The sequence below is a fragment of the Gymnogyps californianus genome, chromosome 13 (genome assembly GCF_018139145.2).
Source record: "Gymnogyps californianus isolate 813 chromosome 13, ASM1813914v2, whole genome shotgun sequence".
NCBI classification, from domain to species: domain Eukaryota; kingdom Metazoa; phylum Chordata; class Aves; order Accipitriformes; family Cathartidae; genus Gymnogyps; species Gymnogyps californianus.
In genome coordinates, this window is record NC_059483.1 from 19,838,548 (window position 1) to 19,863,774 (window position 25,227).

The 25,227-nt window shown below is 45.0% G+C and overlaps 1 protein-coding gene across 2 annotated transcripts in view; it reads right to left on the reverse strand.

The window, feature by feature from the left end:
* Nucleotides 1–25,227, reverse strand: part of RBM6 (RNA binding motif protein 6) — a 55,258-nt gene that overhangs the window by 23,368 nt on the left and 6,663 nt on the right. For both annotated transcript variants that reach the window (XM_050904669.1, XM_050904670.1), the window contains exon 5: nt 13,589–13,662. In XM_050904669.1, coding sequence (XP_050760626.1) covers nt 13,589–13,662 — 74 coding nt within the window. The remainder of the gene's footprint in view (nt 1–13,588; nt 13,663–25,227) is intronic.

A 25,227-nucleotide genomic window follows, 5' to 3' on the forward strand; every position in this document is an offset into this window, starting at 1 on the left:
CAGCCAGCATGGCATGCTCAGGGCTCATGGTCTTCAAGGTCAGAGCAGGCCTGAGACTGAGAGCCCAAAGATGTCATCATCAATCCTGAGTTAACAGAACATAACTTCAGGCACACCACTGATGGGCACGTTAAACAAAATTGGCACTAACACAGAACTGAGGCATTAGAAGGATAATTTAGAGAGTCCTAAAGATGTACTAGCTAAATATAACAGATTAAGATGCTACACAAGGATTATTTTATCCCAGATAGCACTCAGTGCCTCTTTTTCAAACTCCTTTCATACAAAACCCATTACCTACTTGCACTGAGACCATCCACCGTGACGCACAAGTTTCCATCTCCACTTGCTCCCTCCTCAGGCCTCCCTTTCTGCCTGGTTATCCAGGTCATTTGTCCTTGAGCAGAAGGTGCCAGTCTGTATCCTTTAAGTACCTTATTTCCACAGACACCCAATCCAGCCTGCTGAGACACCTCCAGTCTTCTTCCTACGATTTCTAAATTCCCTGGATACCAGCCATACTCTTTTTAAGCAAGTCCCAGTATCTTTCTACAACTCATCCCCCCCCGACATCCTTTTCTCAAATATACACAGAAATTGCCTTTCAGACTATGCCAGCTCTCTACATTTCATTGCCTGAATTCTGAACTCCAATTCACTTCCAAGTTAGGACTCTCAAAGTGCTTATCTTTTAAACACAGCATTTGCTTCACTTGTCAGCACACTCAGTCCTGCTCTGAGACCACCACCAAAACAGTAGGTACAGGCAAGCTCCCAATTACGGCTCCAGGAAGGATAACAGCGATGTGTCGCAGCTTGAGAAAACACACAGTGTGCCTAGACTTCACATGCTCTAGGGCCAGCTTTGGGTGGTAGGTGATATGAATGGCTTCTGCATTTCACCCTTTAAGGAGATTTCAACACATCTAAAAGCCTTCTTTGATCCAGTGAAGCGCAGTGGACCTTTTACCTGCCACTGAAAGCCCTAACATCTCCCTGTCCAGCTAATTCTAACTTCCAGCTTCCCTCACCCCTCTGAAGAGGGCACCTTTGCAGATCAGCATTATAGGATCACTGGAAAAATGTGGAAATTTTAAAATGAAAGCCTTTCCTATACAGTACGAAGGGGTCAGAAGAGGATTTCTAGACTTCAGACAGTGAGGGTCTTGGGGCATCAGGAGATAACAGCTCAAAGGGGGACAAGTTCTGTGCTCTGGTGTTACTGGCTGTGTTCCTGTTCCACAGCTAAAGAGAAGCATGGATGGTTAAGGATTTGTTATGGGGTAAGCTAAGAAGGTCATGCATATCAAACACTTGTTCCCATGCCCAAAAAAGTATGAATCAGGTTGAATCCTCTATTTGAAAAGTATACTTAAACTATCAAAACTTAAAGAGTATTTAAATATTTAGCATATTCATAGATGGCTCTAGGGAAGGGTCCTCATGGCTCTGCCTCATCTATATTCCTTTTCTGATTCATCATGGTCTACTGCCTGGACACTGTGTTTGAACAACAGCTGCTTCAACAACTCCCTTTGCTCCCAACACAGGGATTTCCCTTCTCCCTCCAAAATGCTGCTCTAGTGCCTGGATGTATTTCTCAATACTTTGTTATATGACCACCTTCTTCCTCAAAGGTCATCTCATCCCATAACGCTGTTAAACAATATAACGATTAAGCATGTTAGCACAATGCACTAATCCACCCCAAGACCTTCCTGTGCATTTCCCCCAGGGGTACTTGACAATTAGCAATGGCCATAAGGAAGCTGGGAGAACAATGAGGAAAGGCCCAGTTCCTTACTCATAGATTTGAAGCACAATATCAAAACACTAAAGAGCAATCCCAATGCAAAATCATGCTGGAAAAAAGGCAGGCTGGAAAGCTCTGCCTTAAAGGGGTAAATTTATTCCTAGACAATTCAGCCTATTTGATTAAGTATTTAAAGAACCCACACCAAAACAAAAGCGTGTCCTTTTGCTGGAGCATGTAACCAAGGGATTACAGACCAATTCCAACACAGCATGACCTGCGTGGCGAACAGAGCACAGGATGTTCTGCGCAGCAGCAAACATTCGCTAAGAACACGCAAACTGTAAATGGGGAAGACAGCAGTCCAGAGGCTCCCCCAGACATGCCTCCAAACTCACTTCTGCACCCACTGAATTAAGCACTCGGAGCCTTCACCGACAATGCTTTCTCTGCAGCCAGTGCTTGGGCAAGCTCCCTGCAGGGCAGCCTCTCTGCTGAAAGGAAAAGACCCAAAAACCCTGGGAGGAGGAAGCAGCTCTGGATGAAAAGAGGGTTTTGTCCTTGTCATTTCTCAACACCCCTAAATTCCCAGTTAATGGCAAAAGTGGGTGCCTGATACTGACTCCCAAAGGGTAAGAGAAAGAACCCTGCCAGCTGCCAGGGGAAATGCAGCAGCAGTGCAATGCTTACCTGTGCCGTCTCAACGATGATTCCCAGCACGTCATCGTGACCTTGAGGTGGCCTGTTCAAAAGCTAAATCCAGGTCCTTAACAGCCACCCCCTGGACAGAACCACAAGGCAGCTGGCCCATCTTCAGGCTGGCACCTGTACCGGTTTCTACATCTGAGCAGGTGCTGCCTCCTAAGAGAGCTCTTCTTAGGAGCTGATTTGGGAAACGGCTGTTTTAACCTCATTGGTCAGTATTTGCCCAAGAAACCTGGCACAGCATGAGAACAGAGCTATCTGAGCCCTTTGGAAGGAAACGAGTTTCTCCTGCCAGCCTGGCTTGGGTACAACGTAACACTAGTGGGTGTCACAGCTCCCCATAGGACCCAGCAGCTCCTTCTTTACAGGGGCACTGAGGTTTACGAGGTTCATCCTGGCAATTGCACTGCACAACATCCAGAGGTACATCCAGATCCCTCCTTCCTGGCCAGTTCCCAGAACTGCTGAAGAAAGGAGCTTAGTGCCTTGTCAGGGTGCAAGAGGCAGAAGAAGCGACTCTCCTACGCGAATATCCAGGCTCCAAGGCTCCAGTAGCTGACCTCAGCTCTTCAGGAGAGTCTAGCCAGAGAGGTGAGTGTGCAGGAGAGCAGTTCCTATGATAAACCTGACACCGAGGAAGGAAAAGAACGCGATTCCCTGTTGTGTCAGAAGTGCCCCAGCTTGGCTGAATTCCTAAGGGACTGGGAAGGGGAAACAGCATGCACAGACATCTCCTTACACTGTCACATAAGCAGCACGGTGGCGGGTGGCTCAGATATTGCCACTTGAACCTCTTGTGGGACTCTAATACCCGGGGATGTATCAAGCCAGGCACCAACACACGGCTCAGTACAGAGACTGGCCCGTGCAGACCAAGGGCAGACAGACACAGAGGTACTGCCTGCAGCTCCTTGTGTGCAGCTCCTCATCTCTCGGCAGCAAGCACTGGAGCACCAGAGACGAGATGCTTTCAGCTGCTCCTCTCACAATCAGATGGATCAATCATTTGCCTGTCACTAAAAGATGTCTATTAAACATTTTGGAATTCACTTCTCACATTGAATGATGGGCCCAGTACACACCAGAAGGAAGAAAAACAGACAAGCTAAGGTAGTGCAATGGGCAGAGAAGCAGCCAGCGGTAGAGGACAAACACCGATCTCACATGGACCAGGCACAGAAGAATGCCTTCTCAGGGGAAAAAAAACCAAACCACCTCAGCTGTCTTCTTCAGTGATATCACAAGTTGGGAAGAATCAATCAGGCTTTCAAAAACCTAGGACTATAAACAGTAAAATATCTTAGTCATCATATCATTAATGTACAGCTTTGTACCATGAGACAGCTTCTTAGTGAGACTTCTCAACCCGATTTTACGTGTATGAAAATACATCTTGGGATTCTGAGGACTTAAAATTACTTTCTGTTAACTCTACTCCTGAGACCCTCGACGGAAAAGTACATCAAATGTTTGCTTGGTCTTTTACTGCCATCCTGGCTCAAATCTGGCACATGAAACCCATCTGAATACTGCTAATTTCCTGCTAAGACATGGACTGTACGTCACAAAAACTAAGACTTCCCCTGCTGTCTATGAAAATAGGAGAGAATTACTTTCATCCTCTTGTTCTAAAGAAGACAGTTTCAGAGATTTAAATACTTAAATCTCATGTTTACAGCTTTATAGCTTTGACCGTCATTAACAATGTAATTCATTATGTGACACACTTCATTTTAGACCCTTGTCCTTTGGGGAATCTACTTCTGGAAGCTGTTTGTTCATCCTGTGGAAGACATAACTAACTGAACTTACAGGTGGCCTGAAGCGATGGAGATGCAGGAGGACACTTGGATGCAACATCTGGTAGTTGTCAATGCATACACACAGTGCAACAGCACAGCAAAAGAAACCTTAAGGCAGAATGCTACTTTACATCAGACACGTCACTGCAACAAGTCAACCGCACACTGTACAGCTTTTGTCGCTGCAGAAGCCAGGAAGAACTTCCCACCTCCTTCCTGTGTCTCCTTGTACAAAATGACTTCAGGATTTTCCCCCATTGCCCTCTTCTGGGAGCAATCGTAGCCAAAGATTCAGTAAGCTGGTCACACAGTGGTACTGAGGACCTCTCAGTTGCTGTCCCATTCACACGTTGGGTTAAAGAGGTTGCCAGATATGACACAAGAAAAAATTCTCCCCCTCTGAAACGAGAGAGGATCGGGGGAAGTTTGCGCCTTTCCTCGGAAGTGCAGAGGGCTGTTGTCTGCCAGCACCCTCGGTGCTCTTCCACCTAACGTGTTTTCTTGTCCTGCACAGACGTAGAATGACAGCAATGCTCCTGATCTCTGATCCTGCAGCATAGTGTTTCTTGTGATCTCTGTAGATTTTAAAGCTTTAATAACAGTCTTGAAGGTGCCCTGTGGCTTGCAGGGGAATGAGGGGGATAATAACTGTGTGTCCTTCGGTATTAAATACCTGTTTCCTTGTTGCCTGTGATTGTTGGATAATGCTACAATTGTCCACTCAGGCTTGCCAGCCCTCCGTTTTCCATTGTAATCATGTTTCATTTCTAGTCAAGAATATTAACAGCCCAGTTACAGTCAAATGGAAACAGAAATTCACAAATAAAAGTTGCTGACTGCCATAGCTTTGATCTTTCATCTTCAAACTTGAAACGTCTGAATTTAACCTTTTACTTGTGTGAGTCTCACAACCCGAAAAGAAAACGGCAAAATTCAAGGTACTCTTTTTGAATGTATCCCAATTCAAGGTAGCCAAACTTCCATGATTTACATTGAAAAGGTCCAACACAAACTCAGCTGGGAAGAAAACAGACTAAAATCCACATCTGAAGGGAATTCCAGCTCTCTCTCACTATCAGAACCATAGTTATGCAAAAAAATACATAGTTTCTGCAGAAAAGCAGGCAGACCATCACCCTTCTAAGAGAAGAAAACAGTGCTTCTGCCTTCCTTAGCCCCAGGGAGTGTGCAGTTTGACATTTTTTTTCAGCCTCCAGACTCAACTTTTTACCTTCCTGTTCCAGCAATCCAACATCAACAGTGCATCAAGGAATGGAAAAAGCAATCGCCGCCAAGATAGCACAAAAGCACGAACGAACAGTTCTGATGCTGAAGCTAACAAAAACGACTCATCAAGTGAAAATCGCAACAACATTTTGGTGTGCTCCCACTTATCAAAACAGTCCAGATGGAGTCTTAGTGCTATAATCTGGCTCGTATGCTTGTAAAACCTATCTGGTGTTCCCCTTGACGTTGCTGGGATTGGGCTGAGAAGGACTGCCATCTCTTTCACAAGGACAGGTCTTGTGCAAACCGTTATGGCAAGACCATGACAGAAAATGGTCTTGTTCTGGAAATGAAAGTTATGGTGTGCTCACCGAGATGCCTTTATTCACGTAAACTGAACCCATACAGACATTTCCCGCTCACTGCCTCTTTATCTCCTTTAAGTAACTTCAGTCATATCATCAGCACCATCCACTTCTAAGAGTACAGAGGGAATTTCTGATAGTGCATCTGCAGTTCTGTTAGTCACCAGCTTACTTAAAAGATGATTTCACAAGCATCAAAGTAAATTAGTGGCATGAGTCCTACTAACTTTCATAGAGGAGCTTGATCAAGGGATTGTTTTACATCTTAATCCAAAATGACCGTCTGACCATGTACACAACCTATCAGTTGTGGCAACACACTATCTGTCCTACGGCTCATTTATCACTGATCCTTTGAAGCACTTCGATAAACACCTTCCAAATGGTTACACAAGAATATATTTAGAGTTTCTACAGATATTCATATAAAATCAACCAATCATGAATGTAAACACAATAAAACCCATACAATCTGTGAGTAAGAGCAGCCAGCAGTAAAACATTGCTCTTCATTTTAAGGTGAAACTGCACCTATACGTAGCATCGGCGACTAAGATTTCCTCATTGTCACACAACTGTTCCATTAACACGTTAGGAGGAGAGGATCTGATAGCTACACAGACTGGGTAGGATCCATATCCTGCGTATGCATCCAAGGACTGCTTCAAATCCTTTCTAGCTCAAGGCAAAATCTCACCTACAAACGAATTCAAAGGATCAGTGTGCCAGATGCCATGTCACTCAGGAAAATGCTTCACATGTTGACAATGACTGAAACAAAGCTATTTCTTAGGTGTTGCTCTGCCATTGAGTGCTCTAGAATACAACTGTAGCCCTATGGAAGAGGCAGAGAGCAGACTTATCTGTGGTACACATTGCACTTCATATTCACAAGCAAAAGTTTTCAAGTACCCCCATTTTTACAACAGCCATGCTCAGCATGACCAAAGGTCCAGCTGCCCAACAGTGGTTCCTCACTTTGAGCCACCAGCATAGGGAGTATCCACCCCCATGCACCTTTGCATGCTGCACAGTGGCATGCGGTACCCAACAGGAGTGAGTGATGCACTGCAAGTGCTGGTATGTCACATCGTACGATCAACCAGCCAGAGAGGACTGGACACTTATCTTGGCAACCACTCACGGATCAAGTTATTTAAGCAGATTTCAGGAAATCACAATTATTCCTTAACGTTTGCCAGCTCAAGCTTCTGGCATTGTAAATAGAACATCTATCTCAACAGAGGAAAACTTGATTAACAAGGCATTTGAGATCTACAGGGAAAGAACGGATATTTCAGAGATACATCATCACACAGATTTGTTAACGTCAACCGGCAAAAAACCCAACAAACCCATAACCAGAACATAAATGCCCAGGGGCCACAGGGAGAGCAGTTTCATTTTAGAGAAGGGTAGGGAGGGATGCTTTATGTGGAACAACCTATTAATACAGCAGCCCAAGTGAACTTCAGCACACGGAACAGATAATTCTGCAATACACAGCAATATTTGAGTCCTGAGATAACCCTGCTGGGCCATACGTCCCCAGCAGCAACCAGAGATACTAAGGAAGTCCTGCTTAAGCATCTGCTGCATGCTCCAAGCAGCTTACCCAGAAGCTGTCCTCTGGGACAATCCCATTACAGAGCAGCAGTTCAGCAGCAGCGAATGCATACAATCCTCATCACACAAGTAAGGTAAGGCTGAAGGGAAAAGGAGGAAGGAAAAAAGGAGGACAGGATTTTGGAATAAGAGCAGGGAGATAGAGGGACATGGCAAGCTAGGATCATACAAGTAGAGCAAGATGATGCAACTTCACAACTCTTCCAGTTAAAATTGCACTTATTTTAAAAAACATTGGTTAGCATGGTTTGCTTCCTGAGACAAGGCAGGACAGAGCTGCCAAGAAGAAGGTTGTAGTTTTTTTATCTGGGTAGGGCTACAAAAAACACATTGATGGGCAGCTGCCACTGGCTGAAGGAAGTGTGTGTGAAGTCTTTGGCAGAAGATCTCTTACGACCTCCCGTGCCAAAGGAAGAGAGACTAAGAGGATTCACACAGCTTGAACAGTTGAGATGACAGAAGATGTTGAGATGACAGAAGAGAAGAAAGTCCAGAGAAGTATTTTCAGTACCAGCATTTTTTGGCAGTTACATTTTACAACAAAAGACACCCTTCTCTGCACAAGGAAGGTCTCTGTAGCACGCAGAGATTAAGTCAGTCCTTCCAAACAGAAAAGCAGATAGTGCATTTATCACAACATCACCGCAGGATATACACACGTACACCCACGCACCCAGCCCTGTCACAGGTCATCGCAGGCAGATCCGACTGCTTATTCACAGGCAAGCATCTGCCCAGCACTGGGAGCCTCCCACTGCAGACTTCCATACTGATCTCAGAGGCTTACAACTCCAATTAAATGACGGTACGATGCAGTGATTAGTGAGACACAAGTGGGAATGAACAAATGATTGACTCAACATGTCAAGCCTCAGTGACGTAAGACCAGGGTGAGCTCGTGACAAGGTCACACACTGAATCAGACACAAAAAAAAACCCCAAATCAGCTCTGCTGCCTGGAAATCCACTCATCTGATTACAAGGTAGCCTATGGAGAGAACCTTCCGTAGGTCACTTGGATCATAAAAATTACTCCATAATGTGCATGTTTCCCAAATCATTAGGAAGTTCATAGAAGAAACACTGCCTAGGTATACAAGCCTTTCCCCTCTCCATACACACATTCAAAGTGGAAGACTCCAAAAGGTAATTCTAGAAATCCACACAGTCAAAAGCAGGACAGGTTTAATAGGGGGAAAAAAAAGATGTGTGCTAATGATACAACCTGAGCAAAATCCACACACCTAATATACAACAAGAAAGGCAGAAGATAATGTCAGCTGATAATCCAAGGAGGACATATCAAAAGCAAGGCCATCTCCAGCGCTCTTAGCCTAACATGCAAACGGATTTCAGTGTATTTGTGGACACACTCAGTTGTCACCACCACCCTCAACTGCAGGTTAAAGCTAAAGAGATGGAGTGACGTTGTGAAGCGAGTAAATGATGGATACCAGACAGCCCGTGAAAATACACTTGAGGCGGGTGTCATCTTCCATTACAGGGGGCATTTTGCAGATTCTAGAAAAGAATGCCAGACTCCACAACTTGGCATATCCTACCAAAAGGAAAACAATTACTTTTGGTGTTCGGACACACATTTTCTCTTACAAATTGCAACACACTCCTTGCACCACAGGCTTCAATAAGTACTCCAAGGCTACAGGTCACCAGAGCAGATGCGTTCTCAGGATAACCACAAGTCCTTCTGTATTTAGCTGGGAAGCCACACAGAGCTGTGACTGGTTACTGCAAATGTTTTCAGGACAGAAAGTCCCAGGCTTTGCCTGCTTGTCACAGCACCTTGTGGATTTTAACACCAACAGCTACAGTGAAAAGCCTGTGAAGTCTGATCTGTATGAGAAGCTATGTTCACACTAAATGCAGAAAAGCAGTGCAGTGAATGGATAAAAGGGGATGGGCTCAGAGCAGGAGAAATGCACAGCTGATGCTTCCAGTTGCACAGTGGTGGGATGTGCTCAAGTAAAGTGAGCGCCCACAAAATCCAGTAAGAATCCCTCTTACCCTCTCCAGTAAGAAACAAGCAGGGAACGGAGGTATCGCCGTGCTCAGCAAGCTGAACCAGGATCGCACAGCACTGCAGGGGAAACTGCTCTCTGATATGTGCCGGCCTCAGTGCAGGAAGGCACAAGAGCAAGTCTTGGAACGACCGCTCTAGCACACGCCTGGAGACCTCCACAATAATTTACGAAGTATGTATTTTTAAAAGTTCATGCTATAGCTCTCCCATTTTTGCCCTCTTACTTAAGAAACAGGAGGAAAGGATTACAAAGATGTTAGTTACTAGCAACAAAAGCTAGGAAATAGTCACGCTGCCAGTGTTGCTAAGTTTGAGGCCTGAGAGGATTTGCAGACAATACTACACAGTCAGTCAAGACTAATCATTTGCTCCTAAGCTTGAAAAAACCCTTCTGCTTCCATATGTATAACAACCAGCTCTATCTCAGTGAAAGCAGCAAAATATCCAGGCAGCAGAGACAGGCTGTTTCCATTTCTCCTCCTTCACCTGCCTTTATGATATGCGACAGTACACGAAGGGTACTTCATTTCCCGCCTGATTTTCTTGCACCCAGTAACAAGCTTATTATGTGTGTTTCTTCTACAGATGAAGGAGGAGCGCAAAGAGATCCCAACGCATATGGAGAACAAGAGCCATGGGATGTATTCCCAAAGTTGCCTCCAAGAAGCCCATCTGGTGCCCCCAGACAGGAACACTACTACACCAGGGGCTACACCAAGCCTGAATGCAAAGAAAACGCAGTAAGACAAATGCCACACCACACTACAACCTTTCAAAAATGAGAATAAAAGAGGGAAAGATTATTTAGGAGAAACCATGTGACTTAGCAGACAGAAACCCCATTTTCCATTCAAAATACCCATCTCTCCCCAACGGAAAAGCAGCTCATCACAGACAGAAAAGAGGTGTTCTCTCATAAAAATCAAATGACAGCCAACTTGTAACAAAAGACCAACAGGAGCATCACCAACCGTCAGGCCGCAGCAAGGGCTGTACCCAGGTTCTGCAAAACAACTCAACAGCCCATCTGCCCTACCAGGGCCAAGAGCCTCCCAAAGACAGCAGGAGAGCTGGCAGCCGGCGCCTAGCTCAGCCAAACCTGCCGCCCAACACCTCTGCACTAGCGATAACGGCAATCCATCACGTTTCACATACGTTAGATGGGACCTTTGAGCTGTAATAAATTGCCAACGCAACAATCAACAAGGCAAAGCAATTAATAAGGGAGGCATTTTCGTTACTTTAGCTGCAGCAATTAATACAAGTGGAATGAAACTCTCCTACAAAATTAGGGCAGCACAGAAGATGGATGTTTCCTTATCACAATGTACTTAACAGAAAGCCCCCTCAAATCTCAGCAGTCACATACACATGCTAGACTTACTGAATGGAGGGAGTTGGACCTGGTAAATCTGTAGTTAGCAATCATTGGGAATCATTTGGGAATGATCTTAAGTGGATGCTGGTCTGAGTAAAACAAAAAGATTTCACAATATAGGAATTATAGCGATTTAGCAAATTGTTCTTCAGGCAGGGGCAGTTAAACAGGCATTAAACAGCATCAAAAAACACTGTCTCTGCAAAAGCTATTTATTCGCAGCCTACAGATGACTGACAAAGAGGCAGGTTGACTAGTGAGGGACTAGGATGCCACTGTGGGCTGACACTGTTTTGCTATTTATGCTCTCACAAGCAACTGAATTTGACAGGGATAGCTGATAACCTTCTGAAAATAATTGAACTATCGAAGAATTTACGTCTTAGCTAACACGTTTTGTTTTTTGCAGCTTGTAAAAATGCAGATTAATTCTCAGTCTAAGGAGATGATCTTACAACTCTGCCCTGGAAGATACTAAAATGGGATATCTATTGTCTAAGGACAACTAAATTGCATAAATCCCTTTCTGAATATCTCTATTTGGCTTTTACTGAGAACTTAAAAGTCAGCTCCCTCCCTTGCAGCAGGTCAGATACAAATCTTACTACTATTTTTTTTTTTAATTTAAATAATTAGAAGGCCTTTTTTTTCATGTTCAATCAAGAGCAAATTAGAGAAGCTAACCTATGTGGGGCAATCCAGAGGTTATAACTCTCCTGACCAAATTCATATAGCTTGGGTCACCCCAAAAAGCACATTTCTTGCTTCACTAATTACAAACTACTGTAGCTCTACTAAAACGTAGTGAAGATTGGCATATGCAGGCTTTGGAGATGATCCCCTCCAACCACTCCGTCTTCCAGGTTTCCTCTGCACACACACACAGCCACGTACAGCAGGAAAGAAAACTGGAAGACTTCATACTTTATCTGTTTTTAACATGCCCCAGGTAGAGTGCACAGCTGGGACCACTACCCCCACCGCTAGCAGGGTTCTGGCAGCTCCCTGCCTGAACATCGGAAGGGAAACACGGCAAAAAATTACCCAGCCTGAAGGCCTGCTCTAACTGTTGCTGGGGAAGGTCAAGGTAAGCGGCAGTTGAACGCCAGCCAGAACTTCTTCATGCGCATGTGTGTACAGTGATTGACAGGGCACCTCTAGGCACTCAGTTCAGTTTAAGGACTGGTGCTTACAGGCTCTTTGCTGTAGCAATGGACCAAATCTGATCAAGTCAAACATCTGCCCAAGTATATAGGGATGCTCCAAATGGGAGAAGGGGCAGAGCAGGCATCAACAACAGGAAAAAGAGGAATTCCCAAATTCCCAGGTATTTGGGAATTGCTCTCGCGTAGGGAGACATTATTTCATGTGAGCAGAATTGGGGAAATATGGAGAGGCCTTTGGTTAAAAGGAGCGTCATATATAATTACAGATTCCCCGGTGACAACAAAATAAATTGGGAATTGTAGCAACACTGAAGGGGAAATAAAAGTTGTCACTGATGGCAAAAGTAATAATTAATTCTGGAGCCTTCTGTCTCTGTGCTCCCCACCACCGCCCCAGTGGGAATGCGCCAGGCTCTTTCCCAGCAACAGAATTATTTCTGTAAAACATTTTTGTAAGTTGCAATACCTCTGTAACTGAAAATAGAGGCAAATGCAAGCGCTTAGTGGGACCTTTGAAACCCCAGCTGTGAAGACTCATTAACTGTAAGTACATTTTTGCAGATGCACAGCTCTGAATCTGACTCACGACTCTCCTCCCATGACAGTGAGACTTGGGATTCAGGTAAAAAGGCTTTAGATAATTGATACGGTTCTTACTCAGGCAAATTAGGAGGAAGAAGGCAGCAGAGAGGAGACTTAAGGGATGTAGTGAAGGAAGGGGGCTCAATCGCTTAGTGGTTTTTCTTGAGTGATCCATCACCTGCAGTTCCAAGACACAGGGAGGGTGGTGCGAGATGGGAGTCTATGTTTTATCTAACAAATTTTATGCATCTTGTATGGTGGACAACAGCTCTAGCCTCAAATACCAGGTCAGAGTAAAGGCTCCCCTTGGGTACTTATTCACTGGGGATTTAAGCCATTTTGCACTTTTAAGGGCTGGAAACGCTCAGATTTACCAGGCGCAACTGCACGTAGGGTAGTCCTCATGTTTGCAGCTCCAGCTTGCCAAAGGACAGGATAGATATGGGGGAGACGTACAATTAAGAATCTCTCCCACACACAAGGCATATGGAAAAGCGGAGTGTGCAAGTCATAGCTGACTCAGAGCTGCATGCCAGAGGCCTCACCTACAGTCACATGTGTATGTGTGTGTGCACGCACAGCCGGGGGAAGCATTTAATGCTAGCAGAGCTCTTTCCGACTGGATTTCAGTGTGAGTACAAAAGCATCAGGGCCAAAACCTGCATTAGGAGTCTGTCAGCCACCAGCCTCTGACTCTAGCCAGCGTGCCGACATACACTAGGGAGGAGGGCAGACCATTTGGTGTCCAGCAGCTCTTTCACACTGGCATTTCTAAGCCTTTTACAAGCTTCTGGAAACAACATTTAAACCGCAGTGTTGTGTATTATACAAGAACAGATCTTCCTTTGAATGGTTCAAAAAAACCTCATTGGCTTTCCACCACCCCACCAAAAAAAATTTTAAAAATCTTCTAGCAGCATTGACCGAAGTGTAAAGCAACCTGGTTGGCTTCCATGCATCCGATGGCCTCTTCCAAGAGTGAAAACTCCACGCAGACATAGCCATAGTCGTAACCTGGGGACAGCATTTAAATACAGACGGGAGTCATGTTAGTGCCTTGTCATAAAGAAAGCCACATTAAATATTCAATTTCCCTTTCCCTCCAATGACAAACCCTCTAACCGCCACCCCTCTACTCCAGAATGAAAAGGAGAGAAATCAGGGACTAGCTGGATGATGATTAACTGTGCAGTTTATCATGAATGTTAATAGTACAGTGTTCCCACTTCCCCTTACACAACCCAGTGACAGGCACACCCTTCCTTAGGGCAAGAAATAATTGCTTTGGTTGTTTTTTTAAAGGCATAGTGATTTTCCATTGCTAGTTTCACATTTTGTGCTACCTTGGAGGCAGTGCTCTCCAAAGCAAGTGTTGAAAGTCATTTCGAAGTACCTTGCTGCAAATGTATTTTACATGAATAGCCAGCATTTTAATTGGGCAATATTTCAGAAAGAACTACCGTGATTCCTTTGCCTGTGCTATTTTTCCTTCAACACCTGCTTACTTTTGAAGTCCAATCTCTTGTATTATGAAAAAGTGCAGCGGAGCAGGAATGAGAACTCCAACTTTCTCATTTTGGTATAGAAGTTATTGCACATGCAACAAGAGGGTGTGGGAGCTTAAGCTTAGATGCAAGAAACTAGAGCGCCTTTACTCTTCTCACTCCTTGGAAAGCTGTCATCTCAGTCAGTGGCAGAAGGGACCCACTGATTCAACTGTGTACTCCAGTTACCTGCGCTGAAATGTTATGTCCCACAGTAAAGTGCAGGGTGAACACTACAGAAGCTAAGACCATCCTAAGAACTATCCTTGATGTTGAAACTATCTCCAAGAATTGAAGCGCTGAGGAACAACCTAAAGTCACAACCTCACCCTTCACATGCCAAGGCCACCTCACTCCAAAACAGTGCTTTCCAGATGATCATGGGCTGAGATGCTTCTACACGGACAAACAGCGAGAGCAAAGGCTTGGTTCCCTCCTCCTGCTGCTCTTTTGGCTGGTTAGGAGTGAGAGGAAAGCCAGTCTGCATGCGGATTGTACCATTTTAGGCACCTAGCTGTCCTGGTGAAGAACTTGTCTCCTCTCCTAAAGATGTAGGTCTTAACACCGGTATCTTCAAACCAGGTACGTATCTGGTTCCTATTGCTTCAGCCCCTCACCTTCCACAGGAAGGTAACTCCACACACACTTCTTTCAGGCAAGGCATTCCACTCTGCTGGAAAACAGCCCCCACCTCCCCCAAGCCTATGCCAAAGAACATTTGCTGCACTCTCCAATTTTTCCTTCTCTGCTTCTTTACCATCTTTCTACTTAACCACATCAGAGACAAGGCCATACAAAACTGTTTCATCATCAAACCCTACTGATTAATTTTTTTTATTCTGGGAGCTCTTTGCACACTGTTCTAACAATGCAATCCTGACTTTGCATATTTGCCTTTATAACGAGACTCCAATTTGAATCCAGCTCCTCCTCTACCTCACATAGGAATTTATTCCCCTTCCCCATATTGTTTTAGTCAATATAATTACACTAGAGGGAAATTTATCAATCTGGGTGCTTTTCAGCTCAGTGAAAGACTGTCATGGTTTAACCCCAGCCAGCAAAAGACAGCAGGACAAAGACACAGACCAGCAGCACGCCATTTGTGGTGGAATGCAGCTAAAGCCACTTGATATTCTTACATGAAGTAGACACCTGGAACTAGAGGTACGGTTTCAGCTGGCAGGATCGACAGAACCAAATTCACCCAGCTGTTCCCATAGCATCCATTCTGCTCTGCAGTTCCAGCCACACTAAATCGCATCTTGAAAATGAAGCAGTTCTCCTCTCTGCAGAAGAGAGCTGCTCTCCAGGAGCAGTGCTGCCCCTTGCTGGGAGACTGTTTTGCATTCTGGCCAGACACCTCTGCTACTTCAGGCACAGCGTGCAGGCTCACGTGGTACATTTTAAAGTCTTACTCAAATCCAGAACTCTAGAGTCACTTCTTTCCCTCCTGTTTAGAAAAGGGCTGCATGAATGGTCTTTGTCAGCCTGTAAGGCTCCTGACTCCCCTTCACGGAGAGGATTTTTGAAAGCTGCTGTAATCAGCAAGCCAGGATCAGAGTGCTACCTTATTTCCATGTGCATATGAAGTAGGGGGTCTCATGACAGACAGAAAGCAAGATTGCAGAAGTTTTCACTCTGTTTACTCTACAATGAGAGGCAGTTTACATCCCAGTCCTCGTGAAGCAAATGAGTGGTTTAGACGTGGATTTAATCCAGCATTACACAACTGAGAGTGCAATGCTGAATGTTATACGTAGATACAAAAGCTGAGACGCTTAGAGGAATGTACACTAGAGGATCGTTCCAAGCATTACATGGAGACAATTAAGGGGAAGACCAGCACATTTCTCCTTCTGCACTTTCTTATCTCTGCCCTCCCCCACCAAACTCAACCCCCGCTAATAAGCATAGCCGCAGTAACAAGTACAATGAGAACCAAACCCAGAAACTGTGGCCCCATATCCTGCCAAAAAAGCAGCTTCAGGCCAGATGTTCAGCTCTTGTGGTCAGGTTGCAGAGGGACGCAGCATTCTGCAATTCACTACGAGCTGTCCCTGCACAGACAGCGTCAAAGTAGTGATGCAAGAAGAGAGCAGCCTGGAGCCGCTGCTCCACCCCAAACCACTGCCGATGATCTGCGGGGGCTTGACACTTTCCCCCGCCCCCAGATCCAGCCCTCTGCATAGATCTGACAAGCAGGCTCAGTATGTGAGAACTACAGAGTAACATCAGCCTTGGACGGTACGGCACCCCTGCTCTGTCCCCCTGCCCTCAGCTCCACCAGAGCATCCTTCCATTTTAGACCATGATGGAAAGGCCACTGAAATGGAGGCCTGTGGAACAACGGCGCTGCTACAGAGCGCCTTCAAAACGCAATGTTTGCTGATTTTTTTCACGATCTGCAATAATCTCATTACCCAGAGCACAACGCTTGAAACAAAACCAAGTGACTTGAGGCTGGTTCTTAAGGGGGAGCAGCTATAGAGGCTCCTGCCACCAACTGTTGTGCCTCTTCCCTGCCTCCTCTGTAGGGCTGGTTCAGCTCTTTGTGTCAGCTGCTGAGCTTGCATATTTTTATTTCTGAAGCCTTCACGCAGTTTGCCTGTCAGAACGTAGCAGTTCAGCTGCTGTTACCACAAGCAGGGCAGGGGATTTTGACAGAGGCATGGGGCCAGGCACCTAATGGCAGGAACTGGCACAACTGGCATCCCAAGGTAAGCTGTCCTCCCCTGTGAATGACAGCTCTCAGACACCCACTGGTATTCTGCAGGTCATAATAATAAAGCCAAAGTGATGAACCAGCAAAGCAAAATCACTGCTGAAGACTACAGTGTGGGTTTTTTGACTCAAGGTGGCCTAAATTCATAAGCAAGGTTTCACATGAAGATATAAATCCTGGTATCTTCTTAATTTGATCCTTCACTTACTGATTAGTACAATACTACAGTTTCAGGATCCAAAAAAAGTAGAATAGAGTAAGAAGTGCTTTATGTTTTGGCAGAAGTGCGTGTGATCAACACAGACTCTGTCAAAAAGGAAAGAAATCGGTACTTCCCCCCACGCAACCTCTGAGCATGCTGCAGCATAGTTACACTGTCCAAATGAACTTTCCAAGAGGAACAGTCCTCCAACACTTGAACTCATCCAGATTTTGGCCCTAGTATAGCCATAAAACATGCGTGTCCTCATCTGCCCCTGTCTTTTAGGTCAACTGTGTAAAAGGACTTTTGTACCTTATTTAACTGCTTCCTCTCAGCTGCGCAAGTCTACAGTACCACAGGCTGTATACGACAGGTGAAAGGAGAACACAAGGAGAGCGTGCACATAAAATCCAGAGAACTTCTGTTTTCCCTCAAGTGCTTCTATGTATACACAATCCTTTATGGATGTCCCCAAAGCACGCTCGGTTGTTTTCTGCACTGAAAATGGGCACGATCGCTTAATACTTAGGAGAAAGGACACATTTAGAGCTCCAGGAAGCTGCTCTGAAAACATTTGAATAAGGAATATTTTTCCTCTGAAACAGATATGTTTTAGTGAAGTGAATTTTGACAACAAGTAGCAGGTCCCTGTTAGCATGCCATGGTTTGGCTAAAAATCCTGAAAGCCTGACTTAAAATTATTGTTCTTTGGCTTCAGAAAAAAAGATCAAAGACTTGGGATTTAAAATAAGACTTGTTTCTATACACACACCGTTTCTGCTGAACAACTGACGCATAGTAATGTGTTACTTCATGATAGTTTGTTATGTCAAAGATCTAAATAAAGGATAAACCATAATGTTGTTCTGATAGGGGCTGTAAGCAGTGTGAAGACACCAAAAAAATATCTCTGGAGTTTTAGGAGGCCAAATGAAAAGATCACATAACGACAGCAGCCCTATCTATGCCAAATCAAGGACACTTTTGGAAAGAAGGCATGATGGCAACATGACAAAGGCATCCACTTCGAGAGGTGATCCAGCTCCTGAATTCTAGGAACAAGCACCCAGTAAGTCACATTACTGCCCGCCCCTACAAGCTTAAGGCATTAGGTAAAATTATCATAGAATCATTTAGGTTGGAAAAGACCTTTAAGATAATCGAGTCCAATGGTAAACATAACACTGCCAAGTTCACCACTAAACCATGTCCCTAAGTGCCATATCTACGCATCTTTAGGTCCATGGTGAACTGTCACCTGCCTTCTCAAAAACAGCTGCTACAAAACCCCTGTCTGATGTGGTGCAATACGAACATATTCTCTCTGCTCTGGCCTGGAAGGGAAGAAGATGGCCTCCTATTAAAGTAACTCTGTATAACAGGTTGCCAAAAGACACTATGCTAAACTGGACAGCGGGGCGAGCTGCGAATGTGGTGGAGGTGGCTGCATCTGCCAAGCAGCCTGAGGGCAGAAGACGATAATGATGGAGTCTCCCTCCGTAGGCAGAGAGCTTCTCAACCATCCCAACAACACTTCACTTTTGTTTTTCCCTGTAGGATGAGACAGAACTACCACAGAAGAAAAGCATTTGTAGTTTTGGGTACTTCTGGGACTCAGAGCGATATAGCACATTAAAGCAGAGCCATGGCCAGCCTCCTGAAGCAAGGACATTCTTGCTGCATGCTCTCTCCAGAGACAGCATGGCAGAGCAGAGTGCAGGTGGGGAAATCCTCTACAGAGTTTCATTCACGTTAGAGAGTAAAGTTCTATTGATTCAAAGGCAACTAGGGCATAAAGTACGGAGTGAATATGAAGGACTTCCACATCCCTTGAAGGAATCTGCAATCTCACACACTGACCGTTGCACAGCTTGGGTAGTGGAGACAGGATTTTGCACACTGTTCTTGGAAAATCTGCTGTTCCTCGGTTGATAGGAAGAGCTACCTCATCCAGGAGATTTTGGCAATATGCCCATAATCCCATGCACAAGTTTTTCTGTTTCCTCCAAGGAAAGATGCAGATGTAGGTCATCATACTAAAGAGTAAACACCTCATCACAAGAAAATACTGGAAAACACAGGGCTTTCTCTGGAACTCTGCGCTATTGTGGTGTACTATTATTAGCAGGCATAATACATTCGATGCTTCCAAGAAGCCAGGAGCTCCTGAATATGCACGGTAGTGGCTGTATCTGTGCTTACGCAGCGAGTCCTGCCATTGCAGTGATGATGGGCAACAGCGTAGTGCCTTCTGTGGCAAGCAGAGAAAATAAAGCTGTCCACACAGTCTGAAAACTTGGAGGGCACCCCTGCAGCACGGCATGGAATGGAGGCAATCTATCTATGCTAAACACAAGCTCAGAAGCCAAAACCAAGAGCTCTCTCGATACCAGCTGGTGGATTCTGAGCATCCATAAATTTGTCAGGTCTCTCTACTGCACAGATAAATTGGTCTTCAGAGCTACTAAAGCTGAAGAGCTGTACCAGAAAAGCTTGCTGTTGAATACTAAACAGGACGATCTGCATCAAGCCATATCCCCAACAAGCCATATCCCCAATTCCTTTCAAAGGCCGAGCATTTACAAGCCACACCTGGCTGCTGGGAAAAGGCCTGTCACTTCATACTGTCGCTCTGTATAAAAAAAGTACACTCTTACGCACTCATTCATGACAGCGCTGCACAAGAGAACGGCACTGAAACCACAGGATATGAAACGCCGCTATATTCTGAAAGGTAGAGCACTACAGTCCATCCTTCTCCCTCCACCCAGGAGGACAAGACGCAGAAAGGACCTGCCTGAGATGCCCTCACAGGCGGACGTAGGCAGCCCCATAAACTACAGGAACGACAACAGTCAGAGCCCCAAATGGCTGTCAACCCTTTTTGGCCCAGAAGGAGAGTAGTTTGCACACCACCACAGAGGAGAGGAGGGAAAAACCCACAACACTAAGATCGTACACACTGTAGCTTTATTAAAGACAAACTATTACATTATATTTGTACAGAAACCTGGAATCCAAGGAAGGCTGGGGCCATCACAAACCTCCGTGAGAGGACTGGAAGCTGCATACCTGGGAAGGTGTTGCAGATAGGAACTTGGTTTCAAAGTGCTGCTAATGTGAACCTGGTCTCCAGGATATATGATCTGTCATTTAGCACAAATGGCTCAGAAAAGCAATCAATACAATAATGTCAGCACACTGTGAAAAGCCTTGAAGTTTTGTGCTGGAGATGCAAAAAGGGTGAGCACATTTGTAAAAATGGTTACAGAGAGAAGGATTCTGCATGTCAAAAAGGCTGTGAGCATGTTTTATGGATGAATGTGTTTGTTGCCTTTTCTGTTGAACAGGCCTTATAACCCTGAACCAAGGCTGATCACTATCACAAACACTGACTTAAAACAGATTTGTACTTCCTATTTCCTAAGCCACATCATCACGGATGAGGAAAGATGAGCAAGAACACCTTTTGCTTCCAAGAGACAATGCACTACTGCCCTGAAATCAAGCAAGACTAGCCAAAAGCCTACTGCCCACGCAGCTGGGAAAACTGGCAAGGACTGGTATTGATGACCATGGACTAATTCCAACTAAGTGCTTTTTTAGTCCTTGCCAGGCTATTCTGGCTACAAACAAGAATCGATTGCTTCACACAGAACAGCACCGAAGATATTTCCCCAGCTGCTGAAAGGTGAGCCCCTGCAGACTGAAGAACTCTGCTGATGGGCGGGTGATCTGGTCATGCCTCAAGAGGAAACATCATGTGTGCTACAGCATCTGGTGAGCTCGTGGATGATCACTTCAGCTCTCAGAAAGTGCCCAAGATCTGCGTGCCCTTATTCATGGCTGATGCAGTAGAGTGTGCCACACAATCTTCACTGTGCAAAGCACTAAACACAGCAACGGGAGATTATTCTTCCTGTGGTGCACTAGCACCAGCCTTGACGGTGAGCCAAGTTGTCTTCCGTATAATTAGCACAAGAGGCAAGATGCACCTCTGCACCACAGCATGTATTAGAGACATCTCACATCAACCCACAGCATGTTCTTTGTACCAAACCAAAGAATTTAAGTCCTTGTGGGATCTACTCCTAATCAAACTCCGTAGGGTTGGTGCCAAGACCTCTTTGTGAGCAAGCCACTAGCTGGGCACAAATCCACCCTTCAGAGGGGTTTCCCCAAGGGCACTGCATCACTCCTGAAAGGAAACGAAAGGTCTCAGTTTAGCACAGTTCTGCTGCACACTTCCAGAAACATCCCCTCCCCACGCAGAGCAGCAGCTCAGCTCTCCAGTCCTACCTAAGGCTGGAAGCTGCAGCACGACGGCACCTGTGGCATGCAGGAGCTGGGGGCAAGCACCGCATTTCACCAGCGCTTCTAACCTCCAAGAGCATTACTAGCCCAAATCCCACCCACACGTACAGCTACAGTGAGGGAGCTAAGACTCAGTTATATGTGGGCCAGACAAATGCATAGCCACGCCTGCTACCACAACAGGAGCTCTGCTTTAAGGGAGAGGAGATCTCACTGCCTTGGGACAGACTCCAGCCATGGAAAATGGAGAACTTCTCCCTAGTATGGAGAGGTGCACCACTCAAAAATCTGTACCAATTTTTTCATCATGAAGTGTAAACTTCTGGACCTTAGATTATGAGTTTTAGCAAAATGCAACACTAAAGAATACAATTTTAAATTTCAGAGGCTTCCTGAAATATTCCTGTAACCAATGATTCACTGTTCTGATATACAAGATAGACTGCGCTTGGAGGAAAAAAAAAACCCACCTTTTAAAGGTTTATCTAAGGGGCTTATTAATATTTAACAGGGTACCAATGTGGCAGAGCTTAGTGAGAACAAGCAAGATAATCCAGTTCCTTCTAGGACTTGGCCAAGACAGTTTAAATTTAACAAAGGGAAGGATAAGGGGGGCAGTTCCAAGCCCCACATAAGGGCCAGGTCTGGAGAAATAAACAAAAAACAAATGCTAGTGCAAGAAGGTGGCTAAGTAAGCAATAAAGTACGTTTAGTGCCAACAGTACTCGCTAAAACAAAAGCTTTTCAAAACAGAGCAAGCAGCTGCCATTAAGTAGCTGCTAGGTTAGTCACATTTTCAGGTTACGCTACATTTCCTGCATGTACCTCCACCACAGGAGGATGCCTGTCCTTTAGCATCAGCCACCTGCATCCATGTGGACATCCCTCTGGCCCCAAGCATTACTGCTGTTCAGAGAGCTCCTCCCTGCTCCAGTCATCCCATTTCCATGGGTGCTTTGCTCCTCAGGGGTGCAGCATTGTGTTCCCGCATCCCCACCCAGGGTTCAAAAGTGAGTATTCAGAAGGGTCAGAAGAGGATTAACAAACCCAAATCTCCCAAGTGCTGCACTAATTTAAAGGGTACGTAAAGGGGCTGGGGTAGACCTCACTGCTCCTTCCGATTGCAATCCAGCTCACCTGGTCCCTCCAGGTCCACTTCACACAGCTCCTCTCTGCGCATGCTGCTCTCCATCTCGGTCAGTGTGTCCATTCTCCACCAGGCTCTCCCAGCTCAGCAAAAACTCCTCTCAGTTCCCCAGATGGTCTTGTAGAGTAAGCTAGAAAAGCCTCATGGGCTGCCAGCAATTTCTCAGGCTCGCTTTCCCTGAACAGCTTTTCCCAACTGCTGGTACCAACCCTAACATGAATCCTGGTTGGAATACGCATGTTCCAAGCTTGTCTCACCACAGGCTGTGTCCAGGAGAACAATTTGAACAAGAGGCTCAGAGCACGCTTCAAGTTTTCACTTATTACTTGGACACCACTGCAGCATCTTTTAAGGGTGAACGACTCATCATAAGCAGCCCTTTAAGATAAAGATATCTCCGTGTGCTCTCTTCTCCAGGGCGCATGTGTGTGTTCAGCCAAAGAGTTCTGTGCACATCAGACACTCAAGATGATATCTCAGACTTTGCTTATGTTTGACATCAGTCAGAAAAGTAGAAATAAAGCTGGATGAGAATCAGGCAGGAGATAAGTTTAAAATATGATCAAAATCAAAACCAGGACAAGGTGCGTTCGTGTTAGATTCCTCGAAGGTCGAAAAGTATTGGTTTCAAGTTCCTGGCAGTCAGCACCAATGCAAGCACACAGACAGTAAGAGGGGAATGACAGACACCCTGCCACAGGCAGCCTGGTGCTGTTACACGCCGCACTAACAGCTCCACAGAGGGAGGCCCACACTGTAAAGCCACATGAAAGCCTTGACCCCCGTGAGCAGAGAGAAGTACTTTCAGATGGGACAGGGGGAGCTCACAAGCCGTTACCAACAACCCCTTCTCAGAGAGCTGCTGACAAGTCATCACCACTAGTATCTACCGAAGCAGCAGTACATCCACGGCTCTGCCTCTGCATGAGGCAGCAAGAGGCACCAGGAGATATTGCAGACTAAAGCAGTCGATGGTCTTTGACAAGATTCCACTATCACGTCAGGGTTTATTCTTTGCAATGATTAATTGAACAGACATGACCGAACACACTTGAAAAGGCAAGCTGAAAGATAAGCCAACACTCTAATACAGTTATTTCTGCCAAGGCTTACACATTATGTTGGAAGAAGTCCTCTTCCCCTCACAAATGGATCTGATACTCTCAGTCTGAACATACAGGCATCACGTCAAAAATCTAACTGATGGAAATTACAAGTTAATGTTGTGCAGGGCAATACTATAAAGAATGACTTTGATACTTTTATCATTGTCTGTAAATATCTGCCTTTTTGATTTAAATAGAATCACTATGCCACTTCTTAACGTGTCTCACTACCTTGTTTAAAATCTAGCCACCATTTCAGTCTGTGGGCTTCAGAGACAAAATAATCTAAAGAATAAACAGCTTGAATGCATACCAAAATCACACCATGTATATTAAGAACAGTGCTCCGGCACAGCACAATCTTCAGTGGAAACATGCTTCCCTTAGCACATACGCAGTATGTAAAAAGAAAGGGCTTTATAAAGAAGTTGAGCTGCTTTTTCCAAGAAAAATCAACCATATAATTTCCCCCAAAACAGAAAGAGTCTTGTGAAAGATCAGACAGTGGAATCATCATGTTGAAGCTGCTGAGATAAGCTTTACAATAAGCGTTATCTTTTTGTGAAACTGATCTGAACCTCACTTATTTCGAGTTAATTGTGTGTTATTTGTTATGGTTGTTATTGTTCTCCAACAGCTGCAGGCATTCTTCTCTCAAACACATTCAACATGCGTACTCATGATTAATGTTATTTTTAACATTTCTGGACAACTCTCAAAAATACACAACCCACTCAGACAGGCTTAGCACGCGCTCCTCTGAGCCGGGCTGCTGTCGTCCCATTGAGCTAATACAGCAATGCAGCCAGCGGCCCAGGTGTATCTGAGAGACATTAGTAATCCAGCAAGTCTGCTTTTAATTCTTATGAATATTTACATACACACCACATCATAAAAGCATTGTTTAGCCCGTGACTGGCCTCTAGTTTCAAACAGGCTTAGCTTTTCAGAAGTTAATATGAATTCAATTTCACACATTTCTCTATAGGATGACCTAATGCAAAAAGCTGGATTAAATTTACTACAGCTTCTAGTTACCCAATTTCAAGAAGAAGTTTTCACAATTCAGGAAGCTTTTATTGTCCTAGACGTACCCATCTTGCGTAAGAAGGATCAGAAAGCTGTTTAAATTAGCAGTTGCATTTGCAGCCTCAGGACATAATGCAAAACAAAGTCTTTGGAGCCTCCACGTAACCTAGAATAATGCTACACTGCTTAAATTACTGATGTTGACTGGACAGGGTTAAACAACAGCTTTAAATAGCTCATAAAATATGAGCTAACTCTAAATTCGTTCTTTCCCTCCCCACAATTGCCAGAAAAACTTAAAAACACCCCCAACTTTGCAGCTGAGGAGACAGACTGAAACAGAATGCAGCTTTTAGAGAGACAGCAGAAAACTGCAACCCTCATATGACATGCGACCACCAGCAGATACTAGGGCTTCTGCACATAACTTCAGACACTGTGTCTCAACCTGAGTAGCCTTTGAAATGGGGAATGGGAAGGAGGAGACAACAGATCTCTAATGAGAGCAGTAA